Source organism: Hyperoodon ampullatus (assembly GCF_949752795.1).
Source record: "Hyperoodon ampullatus genome assembly, chromosome: 2".
Taxonomy (NCBI): Eukaryota; Metazoa; Chordata; class Mammalia; order Artiodactyla; family Ziphiidae; genus Hyperoodon; species Hyperoodon ampullatus.
The window spans coordinates 39,614,372-39,638,623 of record NC_136915.1 but is presented as its reverse complement, the minus strand read 5'-3'; the positions used below and the strand labels follow the sequence as shown (position 1 = coordinate 39,638,623).

The 24,252-nt window shown below is 47.7% G+C and overlaps 1 protein-coding gene across 1 annotated transcript; it reads left to right on the top strand.

Moving 5' to 3' along the window:
* Nucleotides 1–1,933: 1,933 nt before the first annotated feature.
* Nucleotides 1,934–24,160, top strand: MKNK1 (MAPK interacting serine/threonine kinase 1; the record flags this gene model as incomplete). The annotated part of the gene is made up of 11 exons (XM_079696561.1): nucleotides 1,934–2,033; nucleotides 4,393–4,490; nucleotides 7,459–7,538; nucleotides 9,104–9,177; nucleotides 11,242–11,346; nucleotides 14,428–14,483; nucleotides 17,764–17,859; nucleotides 19,983–20,177; nucleotides 20,856–21,020; nucleotides 22,487–22,530; nucleotides 23,884–24,160. The coding sequence occupies 11 exons, from the start codon at nucleotides 1,934–1,936 to the stop codon at nucleotides 24,158–24,160; spliced, it is 1,290 nt and encodes a 429-aa protein (XP_079552687.1).
* Nucleotides 24,161–24,252: the final 92 nt, after the last annotated feature.

Sequence of the window (24,252 nt, the reverse complement as noted above, 5' to 3'; positions counted from 1 at the left end):
TTTTGCTTGTACTTCGGCCCTCCTTCAGAGTGTGGGCAGGGGAAGGAGGAAGAGAAGTGAATCCCAAATCTGTCCCCTCTGCACTCAGCTCTCAGTGCTGGTGAGAAAATAGATGGGGTGGGGAGGGGTGCCACTGGACTGCACTCAAGGGCAGGGCAAGAGGGACAGTGGTCCCCCCTTCTCAGCCTGCTGTCCCAATGGCCAGTACCCCTTTCCTGGGGTCCTGGAGATGAGTGACCCTGTGTTTTATTTCTGTAGAATTTCTCACTATGTTGGGCAGCTTTTTTCCTTTTAATTTCCCTTGGTGAGCGTGGATCTTTGGCTGCTGATGTTTAAGTTCAGTTCTTTGAATTCATAGCATGTTGCAGTCCCCAGGTATGTCTTGTGCTTGAAGCTGTTGGCTAGAGCAATACTTTGAGATCCTCTGTGGATTCCTTTTCTCCACATGTTTATCTTCTCTAAAGTGTAAATGAAAGTCTGCTGTCATCAGATCCTAAAAATGGGAGGAAGAATGCACCTCAGTTGAGCTGTCAGACCCTTTGCTGCTTAACCAGGTTCTGGATTGTGGTATTGAAACGCACCATTGTTCTGTGTGCTTTCTCCTAATGGTTGTGTGTACTTGCTTCTGAGAACAGTGTGCAGTAGACATGCGTAGGCTCTAATCAATCTTCCTGAGCAGACTTGCCATTTTTCTGATCATGTTCAGCTGGGGTCCTCTGAGAAGAGAGTAGGCCTTTCCCCTCAATGGGCAAAGAGCCAGCTTCCATTTCAAAATCTCAGGAAAAAAAAAATCCAGCAACCCAGAGCCTGTGTTTATTGAAGGTTGGTCTAAAAGTCTCTCACATTGTATGCCCCATCAGTGCTCGACCGCCTCTATTTTAGAAGGATGTAAAGGTTTAATCACCCCGGTGGGGATTTAGACCCAGAGACTTCAGAGAAATCTTATTATTTCTAACTGCAGGCGAAGAGTATTAAGGCTCCACTCTGGATCAAGGGCATGGCATGTTCTATAAGTAATTTATCTTTAACATGGGAAGGCCTTTACTCCAGTGTCTTAGAAACAGGACTATGATTGGCTGCTGGTTCATTATTCCTCCTTTTCTCTTTCCCCCTCTCAGTCTTCATGCTTATTCTTTCTGTCCCCACCCTTTCCTGCCCAATCTGTCCAAAGTCTGAATGTCTGCCTCACAAATCCTCCCTTTAAGGTGGGGAGCCAGGTGCTTGCCAGAGAGATAATAATGTTTTTGCAATAAATGACTGCATCCAGCAACCCGGTGTAGACCTGTCAACTGCAGGCTTCTGCCTCCTCTCAAATAAGGAGCTGAGGAGGGAGAGTATGCGCTGGCCTCCCAGGCACTCAAGTCTGTGCTCTTGGACATGAAGACATTTAGGGCCATCCTCAAACCCACCCCCTGCCCTGTTGTAACGTCACAGAGGCAGCCTCCACTGAGGGCCTTTTGAGTCCCTATGCACATCCACAGGGATGTTACTGAGCAGCGTGTAATTTCATTTGCATGGACCCCCCCCCGCCCCCACAAACCCACCTCCCTTCCTGCTTAAGCTCCCTGGGTCCTGCCTTTCTGGTGCTGAGGCTGAAGGAGGATGTCACATGTGGGATTCTGCTTAAGGATTCATTGTTCAGTTTGGGGGCAAATCTAAATCCATGTGCTAATGAGCTTGGTTACAGCAGGCTTCTGCTATCCTCTTTTAATCTAGCCTATCTGTCTGAGTTGCTTTCCACAGTTAATGATCTATAATGGTTTTGCTTTTAGTTTTGCCTCTTGGGTCAAAACAGATAAATAGCCCTCATGGATATTTTAAAAACGTGAGTGTAAAGCTCCTGGGTCCCCCCCTCCTTTTTTTCATTTTGGGTGAACTTATAGCCTGATCAGTCCAGTGATATTTCCCTTCTATCTCCTCTTTTCTCCCAGAGATGGGCAGCAGTGAACCCGTTCCCATTGCAGAAAGTGACAAGCGGAAGAAGAAGAAGCGGAAGGCCCGGGCCACTGACTCCTTGCCAGGAAAGTTTGAAGGTTGGTCACTCTCTTTGATCTCTTAGAGCTGGGTTGCTGGCTTCCCAGGCATGGGAGGAGTGTCCTGGTAGCCCAGGGGTAAAGGTCATAGGATGCATCATCTTAGAGCCAGCTTCATGGTTCTCCGTGTGATAGGCGTGAAAGATAGGGGTGAGAGAGTTTACGGAAAGGGGTGATAGAGAGAGAGTGCAGGGATGGGAAAAGCTCTTGGATGGTGCACAAGCCTCCTCTGAATGGTCTGAGCATTTCATCAGGGAACAGAAAGGCCAGTGTGTCACAGTTGCACGTGGAGTGAGATCGCCTGGTATGCTTCAGCTGCTTTTCAGATGTGATCTTTCCCTCAGCTGGTCCTGAAGGAGCTGCCGAGAGGTGGAACAGCCATGTCAGAGGAAGAGGGAACATCAAGGGCCATGGCTGCAAATGAAACTGAAATCTTCTAGGGAATTCCCTTACGGTCCACTGGTTAGGACTCTGTGCTTTCACTGCCGTCGTCAGGGTTCAATCCCTGGTTGGGGAACTAAGATCCCGCAAACCACGTGGCGCAGCAGAAAGAAAGAGGGAGAGAAAGAGGAGGGAGGGAGGCAGGGAGGGAAGAAGGAAGGAGGAAAGAAAGAAAGAAGGAAAGAAACTTCAATCTTCTATAAGCAGAGAATTCAGCTTATAGGGATTGCAACTACTTGTGCTGGATGGGTTTAACTCTGTTTTAATAGTGCATGTTGTGTTCAGGGGACACGCTGTTGAGTCGTCAAACATTTTGAACAATGTGTGTGAGGCACCAGGCTTAGTGCTGGTCCTGTTATCACTGGGCACCAGATGGGATGAAGTGACTCATTGGACACTCCTGCGAAGGACTGAAAGGATAAGTAGCTACTCCTAGGAGTGACCAAGCCCCCATCACCTATTTTGTTTCTTTCATTGTGAAACTTGAAATAGCTTCTCTTTACGGTCCCTCTCTCCAACACTGCAGAAGTACTAGTGAATTGACTGTTTTGTAGAGTGGTCCTAAAAACAAGCCCTTTATGAGTCAGGAATATTGGACCTCCAGCCACCAATCTATCCTGACACACACAAAGGCTAATACCCAAGTGTCCATTGTAAGAGAAGCACGTCATTTAAAATACTTACAAAGAGCTGTGAGACCAAACCTTGATGGAACCAACAAGGTGCTTAGTGTAGGTTTTGTCTGTTTGTCTTTAACAGTAGATGTGTGTGTATGGCAGAGGGGGTTGGGGAATGAACAAAAGTCCCAAGGTTTTTTAGAATAGTTTCCAAATCAACAGGTCTTTCTCTTTCAATGAACACGAGTGTATTTCCTGTTATTCAGGGATGGCTTGTGCAGTTACGGGGTTTCTCATGACTAAGAGTGATAACATCTAATTTCATGGTTAAAAGTATTCTGCCCAGTAGTCTGTGGGTTTAAATGCTAGGCTGCCTCCAGAGGAAAAAGCTGAAGAATGGAGACCAAGGGAGGAGAGGCCTCGGCAGAGACCATGATAGAGCTATGGCTTCCTTTGGAAGGGGGTCAGAGAGCTCGTGCTCTTTGTGAGGAGCGGGCCTTGGGCAGGCCACCTAAATATACTTTCACCCAGGCCTATTGCTGTGTTAGAACCGCTCTGACTCAGCACCCTAAAAACCTCAAGGCATCCGTTTGCATCTTATTTCTGTCTCCTATTTCCTGTTGGTGACTTCTGAAAATGTCTCAAAAACCTTGCGACTTCCATTGTGTGTCGTATAAAATAAAACAGTGCTTTATTCCCCTTTGTAGCACCAGTTCCTAGCACAGAGCTGGGCACATAGCAGGTGCTCAACAAATGAGTAAATGAATGAGTGATGTCCATTCAAATCACATCCCTTCTGTGAGGATCCCCCAGACTCCCTCAACAGATTTAACCTTTCCCTTCCCCTGCTCTTTTTTACTGTGTCTTGTCCCTCTGTGATAATAGAGTGCTGACTACTGCCTGGTTTATTCTGGGGTCACTTGTGTATGTGTCTGTCTTCCCCACTGGATCGTGACTCTCAAAGGGCAGGGACTATACTTTATTCCTCGCTGTGTCCCTGTCGTAAGTCTAATATGTCGTCTGGCACATAGTAGCTACTTGGGAAGCATGTGCCGAATTGAGCCTCTTTCACTGACCTCATCTCTAAAATGAGGAACAAGATCCTTCAGCGATGTGGCCTGGTTGTTGTGAGGCCGAGTCCCAAGGCGGCTGGGAGCACTAGCCTCTCTCGTCATTAAGCGCTGTGGAGTCCTCGTGCGCCTGCGCTGTCAGACTGGGGAAGCCAAGTGACACAGCTCTTCTTTCCTTCTATGCAAAGGGGCGACTCATCTTGTTATTCTTCTCACCCATTTCACCTCTAGATATGTACAAACTGACCTCTGAGCTGCTTGGAGAGGGAGCCTATGCCAAAGTTCAAGGTGCCGTGAGCCTGCAGAATGGCAAGGAGTATGCTGTCAAAGTGAGTGTCTCATCTGGATGCCAGGCTTTACTTTGCAGGTAGTCAGTCTTAGCTTGTCCTAAACCAGATAAATTTTATATTCTGTGATATAGTGGCTTAATAAGAATGGGAGCTCTGAAGCTGGATTCACTGGATTCACTGGTTTCTCTGCTTACTTGCCGTGTAACATTAGGCAAGTTACTTAACCTCTTTGTCCTTCAGTTTCCTCATCTGTATAATAAGTGTAATAACAGAACCTATATAGTATATAGTATTGTCATGAGGATTAAATAAGTTAATATGTGTGAAGTGCTTAGAACAATGCCTCTAATGAATGAAGTTAGCTTCAGGGAGCAGACAGTCAGATTTGGAATTAGAGGGCCTATCTGAATCTCTCTTTTGACAAACTACTACTGTTTGACTTGGGGCAAGTCACTGAACCTCTTTCAGCCTCAGTTCCCGCATCTCTAGAATGAAGATAATAATACCTGCCCTTCCTGTCTCATGGAGTAGTTATGAAGATGAAAACAAAAATGAACTGGTAGAAGTAGAAACATTTTATAAATTACAAGATGCTGTACAAGTGATGTACAGCAATGTGGTGATGAGGACCGAGCACTCAGCTTTGTGGCAGGAGAGGTGACTTCCAGCTGCATGACCGTGGAGTGGCTCACCGAATCCCTCTGTGCTTCCGTTTGCCGACTCTACCTGGAAGAAGGGATGGATCTAGAGCAGTGGTTCTCAAAGTGTGGTCCCTGCACCAGCAGTACCAGCATGACCTGGGAACTTGTTAGAGATACAAATTATCTGGCCCTATCCCAGACCTCCTGAATCAGAAACTAGGGGTAGGCCCCAGCAACATTAATTTTAACAAGCTGTCCGGGTGATTCTGGTATCCAGCAAAGTTTTCATATCATCTGCTGGAGCCACCAGGTCTAAGTGCTGCCTCATGTGGGCAAACCCAGCCAAATTGGCTGCTGAAGGAAATGTTTCTTCTTTTAACCAACTGGTCATAGTCCTAGTCCCAGCTGGATTTATAAAGGAGAACACTTCTGCTAAGCCATGTCCCTTTTTGCTGGAGTGTTGCTTCATATGGTAACAAAAGCATTATCTCAATTCCTTGTTGGAAACAGATCAGTATAAATTACAAGTAACTTAAAAAAAATACATATGCCGGGCTTCCCTGGTGGCGCAGTGGTTGAGAGTCCGCCTGCCGATGCAGGGGACACAGGTTCATGCCCCGGTCCGGGAAGATCCCACATGCTGTGGAGCGGCTGGGCCCATGAGCCATGGCCGCTGAGCCTGTGCATCCAGAACCTGTGCTCCGCAATGGGAGAGGCCACAACAGTGAGAGGCCCATGTGCCACAAAAAATATATATATATATATGCCTAAGTGTGGTAAAAAACACAAATGTAAATTGATTTTCAAAGATGTGAAGACATTTATGGATGACAGCACTACTTCTTCAAGGCTGCCCTTCCCTCATGCTCCGTGGCATCTTGGGGCAAACACCAGACCTGGGCTTGGCAGTTCTTTGGTTTCAGCAGTTCTGCCCATGTCTCACCTCTCTTCTGTTCTTTGAAAGCTCCCCAGACGTGAGCTACTTCTCCAGCCTGGCTCCACAGTACTTGGTTTTATTAGCACTTTCCCTACAGGCATCCAACTGATGAATCCTAGAGTCTCATGGTTGGAATAGAATTTCAAGGTAATCTGGTCCTCAGCCTCCCCTGTAACTCTTCACATAGTTTTCCGTGTTTGGCACCCGCCACCCCCATCTCTGGTAGCAGGGCTCATTACCTCCTCAGAAAAGTATGCCATTGCTGAATAGTTGCCTGCTTGAAAGTTCTTCCTGACTTTGATCTGCTTGGTGAACAAACGAACTGAATAGCTTCTGTGCCCCAGGACTTCACCTCTCTGACAGCTCAGAAAATGGGTCCAGTGGTCTACTAACAGACGTGTACTTATTTAGAAAATTACTTGATTGTGGATGTTTGTGCTGCTGCATATTGGAGAAGTGTGAAGTGTCCTTGACAGCAGTCTTGGAATGAAGGAACCAGATGTCTGCCCACTCCGCACATGGGACTATAAGGCAGAGCCAGCTCTGCAGAAGACTTGCCCACAGGCTCTACTAGCAATGGTTTGGGGCTCTGGATGGGTCTGTAGAGATGTGCACAGTCAGCCAGTCCCTGTGTAAACCACCTGTTCAGCTGTTGGCTCCCCCATTCCTTCAGTCAGTACTTGCCAAGCATCTCCAGATACACGTGGGGAGGGGGAGCAGCCCACAGTATCGTAGGAGAGACAGAGCCTCTAGGTTCTGTGAGAAAAAGCTGTGTAGGATATAAGCAGGTATAGGACAGTGAGGGCTTTGGAGGTAGCTCTGGGCTTGAATTGCAGCCCTGCCACTTACCAGAGCTGTGGGCAAAATGTTTTACCTCTGCCTATCTTTCGGGATTGTAAGGATTAAGAATTAAGGATTAACTGAGATTATGTACCTAAATGACTTAATACGGTGCCTGCCAAAGGTAGATTCTCAGAATTGCAGAGGTGGCATCTGAGCTGGGCCTTGGGACTTTAGTTCCTCTTCACTGTATCCCTTATTCCCCTTGCTCTTCCTCCAGCACTAGAAGATCCTTTAGTAGAGCTTGTAAATTCTTACCCTTAAAGCAGAGAGAGATGCTTTCAGGGTAGGAGCTTGGTAGAGCTGGTTCTTTGTTTTGCTGGCTGCCTCGGTCTCCCCTGGGTGGCTGGGGGTAGCAACCGCACAGGCTTCGATGGTGATATACTTGGCCAGAGTCAAACAAGCCCAGGTGGGCGAGAAAGCCCTGGGGCCAGTCGGTTGCTTTGCTGACAGAGCCACAAGGCCTACTCCAGACTTGCGCTTGAAACTGGATTTGGGCTGAATTTGGCCTTGCACTCTCCCAGAGGGCACCCGCTGAGGGGTGTTTTGACCAGGTGGGTGTATATGACAGATTTTATTTTTCACACAGATCATTGAAAAACATGCAGGACACAGTCGGAGTAGGGTATTTCGGGAGGTGGAGACGCTGTATCAGTGTCAAGGAAACAAGTGAGTATAGTGTTGGGTTACTTGCTGCTTCTCTGGGGGGGATGCTTGGCTGCAGAAAAGGAAGTTATTCTTACTGTCTCCTGACCCCAGCAGTTAGCTCTCACTCTTTCCCCCAGAACTGTGTATAACTCCTTCCATCTTTCAGTGTTTAGAGAGAGAGAGAGAGAGGAGAAGCAGCAGCAGCAAAGAAGCTCTCTTCTATTTAAGCTGAAATACTGTACATATCATGAATTTATGCAAGTTAGAAGAGCAAGCAATCTGAATCAGTGGCTGCTTGGGAAAAAATGGGGTTTTATTTCTTTCAAGCGCCTGTGGAAAGCAGGCTGACTGAGTGTTGCCTAGTAGAAATCTGTAGGGACCTGGTTTAGTTAATAGATGAGGATGATGAGAACTCTTAAGACTATTTGCGCTGTTTTCTGTTCCTAGCATATTTACATACGTGCAGCTACTACTAAGGGTCCTGAAACCTTGTTTAACACTCGTTGCTTGATAACTGGGCCAAGGTGGTCTCTAGCCCCATCTTAGTCTACTCACCACCCTCTCCAAATGAATGGCTCTCCCACTGTGGCTTTAAATCAGGGTGACCTCTAAGACGCCGCTCCCCCCTTTCTCTCCCTCCATGGCAGGGTCAGCAGGGAGCCAGTGGCCAGTATTGATGGCTTTATCATTAAGCTTGGAGGAAGGGGGCTGCTGTTGATTTAACTCCAGGCACTGCCTCTACAATCTTCTTTCAAATTAGGCCATTTGGCCATCTTATTCGGACGCCTTTTTGCTAGTAAATGTCTGGTGTCTCCCAAAATGGTCAGCATTTTTTATGAGGGACAGATTTTTATTTTCAGCCCTGCAGCTTCTGAGTTCAGCATTGCAGACTCTACTTGGTTTATTTCGTTCTTTAAAAGAAAAAAAGCCCCCAACACCTCCAATATCCAGGCTGGTGGCTTCCCTACTGAGTTACAAGACGACCTTGTTGGCAGAGCGCAGTAATGCTCAGGCAGGCAGAGAGTGCTCACCGGGGAAGGCCACAAGTGCTACAGTGGCCGGGAACGCGGCCGTTTCATTAAGTAGCGCTTAGCAGTTAGGGTCTAGCGGTGCCCACGTTAGGCCCCAAGTCTATTTGACAGATGTTTCCATTTTCTCCAGGCAATGTAAATACTGCCCCGTGATTTATGGGCAAGAGGGAGGGCAGGTAATTATTTGCTGCTTGCCTCCAGGACACACACCTACTATTCAGTGTTATTAGCCACAATTGCTTCCAGTCGGCTGCAGATTTTATTCAGTTTAATGTGACTGGGACTTTTTTATAACTCTACCTAGTGGGTTTTAGGGTTGGGGTTTGACAGCACAGACTTGGTGAAAACACCAGAGACTAAACATTATGGAAAGATAAGGTGACCTGAATCTTGCTAACACCATTGGCTACTTCTCAAACATGGGGCTTTAATAAGCATTCTGATTTCAAGTTGATTTCTGCCCTGTTACAGGGCACTGGTTTTTGTTTTGTTTTGTTTTTTCATTGTGTATTTGTAAGTGGGCTTCAATATATAATACTATTTTCCCTATTTAAGGAACATTTTGGAGCTGATTGAGTTCTTTGAAGACGACACAAGGTTTTACTTGGTCTTTGAGAAATTGCAAGGAGGTACTTACTCTTGAGTATGTGTTTGGACTTCTGATTAAGACCCAGGGCGGTGATCATCCATCATGAATCCCAGAGACTTCTAAAATGAGTCAAGCTAATAAAAAGGATGAAGGACTTAAAACTGCCCTTGATTTGGGAGAAGGGAGGCCGGAGGGAAGGATGTAATTAGCATTTTGCAGAACTCAGAATGTCACCTGTGTGGACTTCTATAAATGCCTTCTCATTATAATAGGACTCATATATAGATACATTTAGTCATCAATTTATCAATCCATTGTTTTGATACATTCACTATTTAATGAAGTTAATTATGGGGCGGGAGCTCTTGCATTCATTGTGAAGTCTAAAAAGGCTCACCAGAAGGTGCCATCCTTCAGATGGACAGATGCCATTCTCGACCATCACCACTATCACCCACACACATGATCACCGGAATATATATTTAAGTTGCTTTTCTGACCTAGAGAAGCCCTTTCTCTCCCCATCACTCACCCAGCCCTAGGAAGCATTTGCAAGGTGAAGGTTAGGGAGGATGTCTGGAGCCTAGTGGAGGGCTACACGGAGGGGTTTGGTGGTTAAGGGAGCTCCATCACTCACTAGCTGTGTGACCTTGAACAAGTCACATAATCTTTCCCAACAGTATTCACTATATCTGTAAATAAGGATAATGACAACACCTACCTCCTTGGGACTGTGAAGATTAAATGAGATAATTCATGTGAAATGCTTAGCTCAGTGCCCCATAGGCACTAAGGGTTCAGTAAATGTCAGCTGTAACAATTGGGTATGCTGGGGGCTATCTTAGAAGTGTGTAGAGTATTACTCGCCACTCTCCCTTTTAACAGATTTGAAAACAAGAGACTCACTACAGTAGAGCAAGCCTGAGACCTAGCCAAGAGCCAGTTTTCTCAGAATGTTCCACAGCGTGTTGGGATCCTTTGATTGTTTAATCTGGCAAGATTAAAGATCTTTCACCCCCTCCCCATGACAAAAACCAGAGATAATAAGTAAACATGTGCCATTTTTAGGATACAGAGATGACACCTTCTGCCCCAAAATACTGGCTTCCAGTGGTGAGCACAGACCACATGGAGCCAAGCCATATGTTCGTGCCTGTGTCTACCCCGCCCCTCCCAACCACACTAGCGCCATGAATTACCTATCTGAGATGCTTGATGCAGCCGGGGTCATCAGTAACTACTATATCACTTAGAGCACACCTCTACTGAGGGCAGACTCAGCGGGTAAAGAGAGTGTGTGGTTGGCTCAGGAAAACCCATCCCCCCAGGAGTCAGACCATAGGTCCTGCTGAGGAAAAGTCTGCACAGGCTCCGAGACCTGACTTACTGGACTTGGGTCCTGATGATGCCACCACTTCCTGGTATATGATCTTGAGCAAGTTGCTTAACCTTTCTTGGCTTCAGGTTCCCCATCTATAGCTATGTAATGGGGATGACTCTATTTTGTACATCTTGTACAATTGCAGTGAGGATAAGATAATCTATTTAAAGAGTATCACATAGTGCTTGGTATAACTACCCAGTAAATGTTAGCCATTGACAACAAAATAATAATAACAATAATAATAATAAGTGGGAAAGTTCAGGGGGAAAGCCATTTTTTCCCCTTTACTAGACCTTTACATAACGCATAAAGGTGTGGCTTTTCCATTTGAAGGCATGTGCTTTTGTTTGGACTGAGATCAGATGCAAGGGAGGAAAAGTTCCTCTAGAGAGGCCCCCAACCCCATGTGGATTCACTTTTAGTTCTTTTCAATTTCAGAAACCAAATCTGCCCCAGTGGCATTAATATTTTTTGGTCACTTAAATGGTATTCTCTCTCCCTTCTGTGCTCATCATAGACAGGTACAGGAGATAGGCTTCCAGTTGTGTTTGGTCCAGTTTTGTGCTGGTACCTGCTCTGTGCCAGGTACCACACTGCTGCTGGACATTTAGCGATGAATAAGCCTATGTCCCCACCCCAGACTTTTAAAACCTTGGCCTCTGAGAAGTTACACTTACTAGAGCCTGAAAAGCCATTCCTCTGTGCCCCTCTGCTCTCCAGGCTCCATCCTGACCCACATCCAGAAGCAGAAACAATTCAACGAGCGAGAAGCCAGCCGAGTGGTGCAGGATGTCGCCACAGCCCTTGACTTCCTGCACACCAAAGGTTAGCCAGGCCTTGGCCGTGGTGGGTGGATTGGGCTGGTTGCCTCTGAGGACCAAGGGAGAGGGGCAGGCCAGGTAGAGGGCTGGGCCAGGAGCTGGTACAGCTGGCAGGCCCACCCAGGAGGGTGAGGGGGCAGGCCAGGGTGGCTTCTAGATCTCTGATGTGAATGGTGGGTAGATGTGGAGCTATTAAGCAGGATAGGGATACAGGAGAAAGAGCAAGGAGTAAAAAAAAATGAATTTCCTGTTGAACAAGGTAGGTCTGAGTGTGTGTATGTGAATGATCTTTTCCTTTACTAATGAAGAATGCAAAACTCATGCATAATATGACCTAGAATCTAGTATAAATATTTGGGTATTATTCAGTCTAGTCTTTTAAAATATATCACCTCTATCTCTCTTTTCAAAATTGGCATGGTAGTATACGTGTAGTTTTATATCTTGTTCACAATAAATGGGAAATGCATTTTTCTATTAACATGGTGAGTTTGAGGTATCTGTTGAACATTGTGTAAATAGCAAGCTGCTATTGTTTGAATTACACTTCAGTTTACAGTTCCTTAGCTAGAACTTTTGTAGTAAATTAAATATTTTTGCAAATTAAATGTTTTTGCATTTCTTGAAATATGTTTGACTATTACATATGTTTTTAAAATTTGCCTAACAGCAGTGCCATGGCAAAAATGAATTCTGGCTTCACCTTTTTACCAGCTGTGTGCTCTCTCAGTAACAATGCCTACCTCCTAGAGCTGTGGTGAGAATTAAGAGAGATAATAATGACATCATCAACAGTAGCTAACACTTATGTAGTGCTTGTTATGTGCCAGGCACTATCCTGGGCCTTTTATATATATTGATTCGCTTACATAATTGTGTGTCTCTTGTGTATGTGTTGTATACTTATAACATATACATATATAGGTGGAGCATAGTGCCCGGCACATAGTAGTTCTTCAGTAACATTTCCTCCACCCTCCTCCCCCACCAGGCAGAAGGCATTTTTACTCCGCATACTGATTCCCTTAACATTACGCACTCTGCCTGGCGGGCATGGGGGTGGAGCACGTGCTCTGAGGCTTAGTTCTGCTCCCTTCACTTCCATGGACGTTGGCCAGCCTCATTGGTTGTGAGCGCTCAGGTCCACTTGCAGGCATGCTGCTCCCGCATACCGCTCTGTGCTAGTGATACCATGCAGACTGGTGAGACATGTGCCGGAGGGGAGGTTCACCAGTCCACCTCGCTTCCTCCCGTGGCTGAGGAGAGTGCTCCACGCTGACGCTGCCCATGTTGGGGGCCTGACTTGCACATGGGATGAAAATTCCTAGAAGGGGGTGTCTGTACTTTGCACAGCATGATGAATAGCAGTAGTTCTGTTTCTGAAAGCTGGGATGCATGTACGTAACACCTGCCTGACAGAGATTTACAACTGCTCCCCAAGCTGCCTCTGTAGATTGCAAAACTGGGTCACGCTTTTTATAAGATCCATACCTTGGAGGGGGGTAAAGGCGGGTTTTTTTGTGTTTTGTTTTTTTTTACCAGAATGCACTACAGGGAACAGAGGCTGGTGGTGTCTTAGGAGTTCTGAAGTGCTAGTTAACGTCTAGCTGGCCAGCTGCCCATGTGACTAGAAGTTGGAGGGGATGAAAAACGATTTGCAGCTGAACTTGGCTGTTTTCTAAATAACTTTATGCTGGAAGGATGAATTGGGCTAGAATGGGTCAGCCTGAAACAAGTTCCATACTTTTAAATACTGGACATACTGCAGCTCAACCTCTGGGAAATGAACCGGAGCAGTTCGATGGCCGGTGTGCTCACCGACGAGGCCCACTATTACGGCCTGGCTCTCAGTTCACAGGCCAGGGGACAACGGGGCCATCGGCACCTATTTGAAGAGTAAGGCTCCACGTGTGGCTCGTGATCCTTCTGTGGGAGCATTTGCTGTAATGGAAAATATCTTTCACTTTTAGCGCGGCGAGCTGCAGCCCAGCTCAATTTGTGCAGCCTGGACGTAGTCGCTCTGGGTTCTCATTCAATTAGGTGACTGATGAAGTTACTTAGCCTGCTGGAGCTCAGGTTCCTCTTCCCTAGTGAAGTGCCTCCTGCTGGGAATCTAGAGGGCTGCCTGAGAAGTTGATCAGCAAGTGAGTTGTAGTGAAGCAGGGTCTGCTTTTCCCCATTATTCCACGAATCCTCTGCTGCTTCCCAGTACTTCCAAGCAGTAGCCGTTTGGCTTTTGCTTGACTTTATAGCCCTCTATCTGCGCCGTACACTCTGCAGGATGAAAAAGGAATGGGAAGTTTCTGTGTCCACCACTAGAACACCATGGCCATGAGTTGGTTCTTTGTCCCTGTCTTTGGTTAAAGGGTTTTGCCCCCAGGTGCCTTCTTGGCCAGTTCAACAACTTTTAATGCCTCACGGGGTAGGCTGTAAATCTGCAGTCTCCTTCAAGGAAGTCTGACCAAAATACAGAAGAGGTTTCTCTTAAGAACAGCACCCTCGGGCCAAAGCAATCCTTGCTGAGCTTCTGGCAGGACTGTCTTGGACATGCAGAGCAGGTGAGAAGGGAACCAGACAAGCTTTGGGAGACTTGTTAACTAACGCTTGATCCTCTGAACATTCAGGGAGTCCCACTGAAGGAATCATTTTTTTTTTGAATCGGCCACACAAGAAGAAAGGTAGAGCAGTCCCAGCCCCCTGAGATGCTCTTAAACAAGGCACTAATTATTTCTTCATTGCTGTTCCAAGCATCGCTGTTTGCAGGGCTCTTTGCTGTGCTTCGTATTAGGCTGCTTATTCTGGGTTGTCAGTGTGGTGATGAGAGGTAGGCTGGCTGGGATTCATTTAGCCCTTCTTATCCCTGACTGACTTCTAAAGCTTCCGCTTCAAAAGAACTTGCAGAATCAACTGTGCTTTTGGTTTGTGTCTCTGGTTACTTCTGCCTCCTGCAGCTAGTTGATTTTTTAATGTACCATAATTGGGAATTAATCTGCGAACAGCAGCATTTGGAAAAAATTAATTGTGTGTGGAATGTTTGATAATCAAGTGCATATGTTAACCATTTCTTCTCTCTTTGTCACTTCAGGCATTGCTCACCGTGATCTGAAGCCAGAAAATATACTGTGTGAATCTCCAGAAAAGGTACTTAGGGCCTGATTTGGGATGTCACAGTTCATACTGACTCAGGGAAGCCACCCTTACTTTCAATGTAAATCATTAGCAGCTCTCTCGGCCTCAGGTACCAAGTTGAACTGATTATTATAGGCACATGAGAATATTATACCTAACGTGTAGTGTTTCTACATCCCAAGTAGGGCTAATCCTTGGCCCTTCTGTGCTCTTTATCAGCAGATTGGCTTAAGCCTGAGTGTTTGTAAAATATATGAGACCTGCACAAAATGAATGTTTTCTAATCCAATGCACCTACCTTTAGAGCAGTAGATGTGAGTCAGACAGCAGCTCCATCTTACATCAAGCAAATCTCTGCCTGTAAATGATGTTTATGTTATGGTATATATGCCTGCCGGTGTCCATCACTAGAAGTGATAATTAGGAAGCAAGTTCTTGAAAAGGGTTTCTGCTTCCATTTTTATTTCCAAAGGTGCCCATTAAAAAGAAGACATTTATACTTGATGTTGAACAAATGCAACCTATTTTAATCTTTATCTTAATCTACTAGTAAATGGAAGTGTTTGCATCTTCATAGCATGTATGAATTTGAAAAAGTCTTTGTTTGTTAGGAGGGACTTAGGCCCAGGTGGTTTTGATGGCCCACATTCCTAGCTGTGTGTGTATACATGTGCATATGCATGACACACGTGTCTTGGTCTGGATTAGGGGAGAGCTCATAAGTAAGGAGTGGCTGTGAGGGAACATGTGAGTCAGCCTGCTACTTACAATGCTTTTGTGGGGAATAGAAATGTATTCGCTCAAATAAATCTTGTGACTTCCTGTCAGTGGCTCTGGCATAAAACTTGATAATTTATCATGATTATCATTATGGTTATTATTAATAATTATGTTTAACATTTCTTGAGTACTTAACATTGTACCAGGCACTTACACTTGTTTTATCTAGTATTTATAAAATCTCATGAGGTAGACACTATTATTATATTCATTTTATGGGGATAAGGAAACTGAAGCTTAGATAGATTTAGAAACTTGCCCAAAGTCACTCAGCTGATAAGTAGTAGAGATTAAAACTAAGGTAGTCTGACCCCAGACTCCACTGGTGCTCTGAACTACTCTGTCATAGTGCCTCTGGTTTACAGCATACTTTGATATCCTTTGTTTCATTTGATCTTCACGACACAGGTTTTTTGCCCCTTTTTATGGCTGACGTTAAAATTAAGAGAGACTGAGTGTAAAAAGACATCATCAAGAAAGTAAAAAAACAAAAAAACAAAAAAACAAAAAACAAAAAAAAGAAAGTAAAAAAACAACCCACAGAATGGGAGAAAATGTTTGCAAATCATATGTCTGATAAGAGTTTAATATCCAAAATATATAAAGAACTTCTAAAACTCAATATCAAAAAGACAACTTAATTTAAAAATGGGCAAAGGGCTTGGAAAGACATTTCTCCAAAGAAGATATACAAATGGCCAGTAAGAACATGAAAAGATGCTCCACATCTTTAGTCATCAGGGAAATGCAAATCAAAACCACAGTGAGATACCATGTCACACCTACTGGGATAGTTACAATACAGAAAATAGAAAATAAAAAGTGTTGATGAAGATGTGGGGAAACTGGGACTCTTCCCCATCGCTGGTGGGAATGTAAAATGGTTCAGCCACTGTGGAAGACAGTTTGGCAGTTCCTCAAAAAGCTAAGCATAGCATTACCATAGCACTCAGCAATTCCACCCCTGTGTATATACCCAAAAGAGTTGAAGACAGAGACTTGAACATCAGTGTTCATAGCAGCACTAGTCATAATAGCCAAAGCTGGAAACAGCCCAGGTGTCCATCAGCAGATGAATGGGTGAACAAAATGTGGTATATCTATATAATGGAATATTGTTCAGCCGTAAAACAGAATGAAGTTCTGACGTGTGCTACCACATGGATGAACCTTGAAACCAGTATGCTAAATGAAATAAGCCAGACACAAAAGGACAAATTTTGTGTGATTCCACGTATATGAAATATCTGGAATAGGCAAATTCATAGAGACGAAAAGTAGATTAAATGTTACTGGGGCTGGAAAGAGGGGGAATGGGGAGTTATTGCTTAATGGGTAGAGTTTCTGTTTGATGTGATGTGACAGTTTTGGAAACATACTGGTAATGGTTGCCCAACAGTATGAATATAATAATGCTACTGAATTGTACACTTGAAAATGGTTAAAATGGCATGTTTATGTTATATATATTTTAACCACAATGAAAAAGAGAAGCTAAGTGAAAAAGAAAAGAAGAAAGCTAGAATGAAAGGCAGAGAAGAGGGAGGGAGGAAAGAAAGAGAGGTGGGAGCTGCAGTAGGTAAATGGCAAACGGGGACTAGCACTTTTTTTTTTTTTGCGGTACGCGGGCCTCTCACTGTTGTGGCCTCTCCCGTTGCGGAGCACAGGCTCCGAACGCGCAGGCTCAGCGGCCATGGCTCACGGGCCCAGCCGCTCCGCGGATGTGGGATCCTCCCAGACCGGGGCACGAACCCGTGTCCCCTGCATCGGCAGACGGACTCCCAACCACTGCGCCACCAGGGAAGCCCGGGACTAGCACTTTTGACTCGCTCACTGTGCTACTCCACCACGCAGGCTGTTCTCCTGCATGCACAAAGCGCCTCCCACTTGGCTCTAGAGATGACTCATGCTCTCTGCAGTCTTGGGTGCAGCATCTAGTCCCAGTGGACTGGGCTGCTATGTTGATGCTGCCTAGAGTGACCAACCATCCCAGTTTGCTCGGGCCTGAGGGATTTCCTGGAATGCAGGACTTCCGGTGCTTAAACCGAACAGAACCCCAAGTAAGCAAAGACAGGTTGGTCACCCTAAGCCACCTGAGGTGGTCAAGGGTTTTATGCAAAACTCCTTTGCCCTGCAGTAAGTGAGCTACAAGGAGTCTTTCAGGAATACGTGCTAACTCCTCTAACTTCTGAGCTGCAACCTACATTGCTGGCAAGAGTTCCATAGGTTTGCTCCTTGTCTTATATGAAGTTCACAACCACAGTCTGACCCCATGTAGTGCACACATTTTCTCCTAGTTGGGAAACAGGGAAAGAACATGGAGAAGAGGACACCTTAGGACAAATCCTCAGGTGATTTCTAGTTCACTCAAGAGGAGGAAACATGACTGCCAGGTAAAGCTGGGCTTCAGCGTGGCAGCCACACTGTGGCAGTGTACCCACATAGTCACACTGTCTCCTCACGCCCTTTGGCTGCTCCTATTTGTAACTTTGCTTCCTGATTTCCATTTCAGGTGTCTCCGGTGAAAATCTGTGACTTTGACTTAGGCAGTGGGGTGAAACTGAACAACTCCTGCACCCCCATAACCACACCAGAGCTGACCACTCCAGTATGTATGGCTGGGCACCTGTGCCCCCTTCTGAGCTCCTGTCCCTAATGCTCTGGAGACCAGAACAGAGGGCTAAGGAAGGGAAACCAAGTGTATCTGCTGCTGCCTGAGTTGTTGTTTGGCCTCACTTCCTATCTTAACAACCACCCCCATCCCCCACCCCTCCCCTGCTTAGTGCTAGTGGAACTGACATTGGAGCTTTCAGTTTGGGGTGGGTCCACTGCTAATGAGGAGACAAATTATATCCATAAGAACAGGCTGAGCCCTGACTCCTGACCCAGGTGAAGACTGACACTACTCTCAGGCCCACCCTTTTGCATATGAGCATGTGGACAGCTCCCATTCCCATGGCGGAGTCGGGGCGCGTCCACCTATGGTGAAGGTTAGGGAGTGTGGCCTCTGTGGCAAGAACTGAGAGGTCTTTGCACCTAAGGGCCTGGCTGAGTTATCCTGTTGCTTCTCTCACTTCCCATTTCCTGCCCAGATGGTGCTGCTGGGAGCTATTTCTTCCTAAGACATCTCTTGTACATACTGGATATACTATAATTATTATAATCCTTTTGAGATTTGCACACTTCAAAAGTGAGTTTTGCTAATTTTTTTTTTTTTTGGCTGCATTGGGCCTTCGTTGCTGTGCACGGGCTTTCTCACGTTGCAACAAGCGGGGGGCTACTCTTCGTTGCAGCACGCGGGCTCAGTAGTTGCAGCACGCAGGCTCAACAGTTGTGGCGCATGAGCTTAGTTGCTCTGCAGCATGTGGGATCTTCCCAGACCAGGGCTCAAACCCGTGTCCCCTGCATTGGCAGGCGGATTCTTAACCACTGCGCCACCACGGAAGTCCCTAATAATCTTTTTTTAAGACGTTTTTAAATATGCCCATGTCTCATTCTAAGCAACATTATTAGAGATGTCTCTGTATTAGCTTCTACTACACTGAGCTACCTTATTCTCAAAGTTATTAACTCTAATTGCCAATAACAAAGAAAATGTCCTTTCTCCACTCACCATCTTCCCATCAAATTAGTTGTGTATGTTGCAGGGCTGGGGGGGAGGGTTGCCTCCTGGTGAGCCTGAAATAATGAAGAGGGAAGCAAAAAGAGTTTGTTTTGTTTTTATCAGCAGTCTTCCATGCAAGTATGGGAGGAAGGAATCCTGGATTCTTGACCTGGGTTTGCCACTGATGTGCTTGAACAAATCCCTGTCCCATTCTAGTCCTTGGTTTTCCCATCCATAAATGGGAGAAGTGAGGAGATCAGCTTTGTTCTAAGACCTCTCCTAGCTTTGATGGTCTCTTAATTCTAAATTCTTATTCTTCCATGCTCAAAGCTAGCAGGGAAGCTTGGCAGGACTTCACTTTAAGAAATCCTTGCTGGGCTTCCCTGGTGGCGCAGTGGTTAAGAATCCACCTGCCAGTGCAGGAGACACAGGTTTGATCCCTGGTCCGGGAAGATCCCACATGCCATGGAGCAACTAAGCCCGTATGCCACAACTACTGAGCCTGCACTCTAGAGCCCATGAGCCACAACTACTGAAGCCCGCATGCCTAGAGCCCGTGCTCCGCAACAAGAGAAGCCACCGCAGTGAGAAGCCCGCACACCACAACCAAGAGTAGCCCCCACTCGCAACTAGAGAAAAGCCCGCGCACAGCAGCAAAGACCCAACTCAGCCAAAAATAAATAAATAAATAAATTTATAAAAAGAAAAAGAAAGAAATCCTTGCTTTATGGAATTGGATCTCCTCCCAAGAGCTATGCTCCTGGTACATTGAAGTACCTGCTCATCGAGTGACTGTTTACAGAGAGCCAGGGCAGGGAGAGATTCCTGGAGCTTCTTGACCAAGGGTCTCTGCCTACTGGAGAAGGACCTGAGAAGATAAGAAGGTGACCTGGAACTAACTGGTCCTGTGGATTGTGGGGAATGATAGGACTCAGTTTACAAATGTCCAGTGGCCCAGCTTTTCTAAGTGCCTGGGTGGCACCAGTCAAGCTCTCTGGATGACTTTCTCGACAGCTTCTTACTCTGCAGCTCCATCCTGTTGCTCAAGTCCCATTACGGTCCCCTCCCTGTGACTAAGCCTGTCTCTTCTCTGCCATTTCCCCCTCTCCACCTCTGGCCCCACCCAGTGTGGCTCTGCAGAATATATGGCCCCTGAGGTGGTAGAAGTCTTCACGGATAAGGCCACTTTTTACGACAAGCGCTGTGACCTGTGGAGCCTGGGTGTGGTCCTCTACATCATGCTGAGTGGCTACCCGCCCTTTGTGGGTCACTGCGGAGCCGACTGTGGCTGGGACCGGGGAGAGGTCTGCACAGTGTGCCAGGTGAGCACAGAGCCTGCTGGGAGGTCAGGCGGCTGGGGGAGGCCAAGCAGGACTGGGCTTGGTGATTGTGCCTGATCTGGAATGGGGTGTATCGTGCCTTTCCCTCTCAGTCCAAGAGCAGCCACCAGGTGAGATGGAGATCATCAGGCCCTCAGCCCAGAGAGGAGTTCAGGGGAGGATTGTTAGAGAATATCATTCCTGAGCTGAGTGAGTCTCAAAGGAGGAGTCTGGCCCCCTCCAGGAGGGGAAGAGAGGCAAGAAATGCAAGTAGAAGGAACAGCACGAGCAAAGATAGGAGGTTTGAAACAGTGGTGTATGTTGAGGGAGGAAGAGGAAGGATAAGGATTCTGGTGGCGGGAGATGAGCCCGGTCATCTGGATGGAGGGCCCTGGATGAAAGGCCGAGGAATTGGGCATTGTTCTCTAGTTGACATTCCTCACTCATCACCCACCTGGCCCTCCAAGTAGCATCGCCATCCCACCCACCCAGGGCGTTCTGTGTGGTTGGATGATTTAGGGGAGGGTGGGGGTTGGGGAAGGGGCCCTAGTCTGGGAAATACCCAGGCCACTAGCTGCAGGTGCAGCTGAGGTCGATTGGACCCACATGATCAGACCATGACAGGTGCACCCTGCCCATCCCCTGGCCAGTGTGGCCTCAGTAGGAACCTTCTTTACCTAGAACAAGCTGTTTGAGAGCATCCAGGAAGGCAAGTATGAGTTTCCGGACAAGGACTGGGCTCGTATCTCCAGTGAGGCCAAAGACCTCATCTCCAAGCTCCTGGTTCGAGACGTGAAACAGAGACTGAGTGCCGCCCAAGTTCTGCAGCACCCATGGGTGCAGGGGGTGAGTGACTGGTTGGGGGGGTGGGGGCGTCCACCTCTTCAGGGCTGCAGCAAGGCATGAGGAAGCTCTCACGCCCCCGTGGCTGATCTCAGCTGGAGGGAGCCGGATGGCAGCTTCAACCCCTGTGCACGTAGAACTGAACTGACCCCTGGTCTAACCTCACACCGAGCGCCTTACAGATATCACTGACTCGGCTCTAACCTTGGCCGCAGACTAAGCCCCAGGCGGCCCATGCCCGTCTGGAATGGAGGAGGCCTCTAGGAGATTCTCCGTGTGCGTCCCACTATTGGCAGAGGCACACAGCAGAGGGAGCAGCCCGGACGGCAGCACCATCCCCTTATACAGAAATTTCGTTAGCTGAGAGCGCGCAGAAACAAGGCCTTTCCACCCTGCTTGCTGTGCGGCTGCACTGGGGGCTCATAGGTTCCCCTTGTGCTGCTGGGGTCTGGCTGCAGCTTTCCTGAAAGGCAGAGGCTGGTGTTTTCCCCACAGGAAGGCTCCACGTCTTCACTAGAAAACATTTTTAACCATCTTCCTCAGTTAATCATGATACCAGACCTCTGTCCCTCCAAGGGGTCTGCCAAACCTCCTGTGATTTACTGTGTCTTCTTGGTCTGCCAGTCCCTAGCCAGCCTCAGTGGCCCTGACAGTGGAAGGAATTAAGCGTTGCCAGCCCCAGTTACAGGTGGGAACCCAATCCGTGGGTCTCCAAGTGGCTGATTCCCAACCACCCAAGAGCTGCTGTAGCCACCCAAGTGCTGCACCACTGAGCACTTACCACATGCCAGACACTGGCAGTAGTGGGAGGAGCGGGACCCAAGCCCTGTCTTCATGTTCTGATGGGGAGAGGGAACCAAGGGAATAAATGATAGGATAGTACGACAAAAGTGCTATCAAAAGTGTTCAGGGGCTTCTCTGGTGGCGCAGTGGTTGAGAGTCCGCCTGCCGATGCAGGGGACACGGGTTCGTGCCCCAGTCCGGGAAGATCCCACATGCCGTGGAGCGGCTGGGCCCGTGAGCCATGGCCGCTGAGCCTGCGCGTCCGGAGCCTGTGCTCCGCAACGGGAGAGGCCACAACAGTGAGAGGCCCACGTACCACCAAAAAAAAAAAAAAAAAAAGTGTTCAGGGCACCAAAGGACAAGGACCCACCTCTGCTTGGGACAGGGGTTGGGGGGCAGCAAGGAAGGGGGACTGTCTCATGGGGGAAGTGACCCTGGAGCTAGGTCTCGGAGGGTGATTAGGACTTTGCCAGGTAAAGAGAGGGCTCTCCATGCAGAGGCAGCTGGGTTGGGGGCTGTACCTTGCTTTCTGTCTCCTTGGAAGGTCTGACCCTGCAGGCATGCATGGGCAAGTCCCTGTGCTGGGCCCGAGCCTCTAGTAACCTACCCACTCCGCTGGCTTGGGTGGGGGCAGCTCTTGAAAGAGGGAGCAGCACTTACCCACACGTCTGTCCTTCCCATTCTAGCAAGCTCCAGAAAGGGGACTCCCCACGCCGCAAGTCCTCCAGAGGTAAATGCTCCTGCTGCACTCCACGCCCTTCCTCACTTGGCTTTGACTTTCCCCTCAAGCTCTCAGCCACACTGGGGCCTATTCCCCTGTCGGGGATGGGTAGCCCATCTCTAGGCTCAGGTATCCTCTTCCTGAATGGGCTCCTGGCCTCCCTCTCCTCGCTCCTCTTCCTTGTCTCCCTCTACACTAGGTCTGGCTCCCTCTCTTCTCTTCTTCCACCTGGATGGCTTCCCCTGCCCCAGCATCTTTAAGATCCCGCCTTAGGCTGTTTGTAGGAGAAAAACCTGTTTTATGGATCCACATGAATCCTAACTGGAAATCACTATTTACAGCCCCAAGCATACCAAGGTTTCCTTCTACTGCTGCGGGTTGGTGAAAGTAGCAGGAACCTGGGGCCTTGTAAGGCAGAGGGACCAAGTGTCATATACACTACTAGACAAACAATAATAATGGCCACTGTATAGGAAATACTTAACCACCCGCCAGGTATCGTACTAAGGGCTTTACATATATTGAATCTCATAAGCTTTACGATACATTTAAAAGAGAGGTGCTCCTATTGCCCCATTTTATAGATGAGAAAACTGAGGAATAGATAAATCAAGTTAACTTAAGGCTACACAGTAGCCTAGGGAATGGGACTTTGAACCCAGATGTGTTTGACTCTAGTGCCTTTTAACACTAGATCATGTTCCCAGTGAGCACTCCCTATTCCCCAAGGGCCAGGGCTAAATAAAGCCTCATGGGAAGCCCTCTGGGAACTAACCTCCTGGCCAGTTTCCGGGAGTTAAACGGAAGTATTACACCTTTATAGTCACAGTTCATTTGAGCCCAGCTTGGGTTCCTCCCTGATTCTTTAGAGCTGCATCCAGATGCCTTGAGGCTCCAAACCTCAGATCCACCTTAGAAAACTGATTCAGCAAACCCAGAGTGCCCGTTACATGCTAGCCCTGAGCTGGGTTCTGGGGACACAGACGTAAAGGCACAGCCCCTGCTCTTGGAGCCCCCTGTCCTGACAGGGGAGAGGGCTATACGTGGGTGAGTTTCAAGTGCCGTGACCCTTCCTCTGGTAGAGCATATGCAAGGCTCAGAAGAGGGGGCTCTGGCTGGAAGGTGGCGTTTGTCCCAACTCTTAAGTCCAGAGACTGTCCTTGAGGCTCAAAGCCTTTCCAGCCCCAGTGAAGTCAGATTCCAAACCCATGCAAAAACTTCTTCAGAGAGCAGCCTGTGCCAGCTCAGAAAAAGCCAGTGGGAGCATAGAACCGCAGCAACTGGTGCGGGTGTCGAGGAGCTGGCTGGCGGACCCCACTGAGCCCTGCCTCCCTCTCTTCTCTGCTCCCCCCATCCCTGCAGAAACAGCAGCACAATGGACCTGACGCTCTTTGCGGCCGAGGCCATCGCCCTTAACCGCCAGCTGTCTCAGCATGAGGAGAATGAACTGGCGAAGGAGTCAGAGGCGCTGGCTGAGGGCCTCTGCTCCGTGAAGCTTTCCCCTCCCTCCAAGTCACGCCTGGCCCGCCGGAGGGCGCTGGCCCAGGCAGGCCGCAGTGGAGACACGCAACCGAGCCCGACACCCACAGCGCTCTGTCCCACTCCGGGCCCCAGGCCTGGCCCCACTGGAAACCTGTGAGGGGCCTGCTCTGCGGCTCCACTCAGGCCTTTTCATCCACAAAGGCTCTCGTCCTCCTTTCCCCAGAGTCCTCAAGGAAAAAGCTTTTTCCG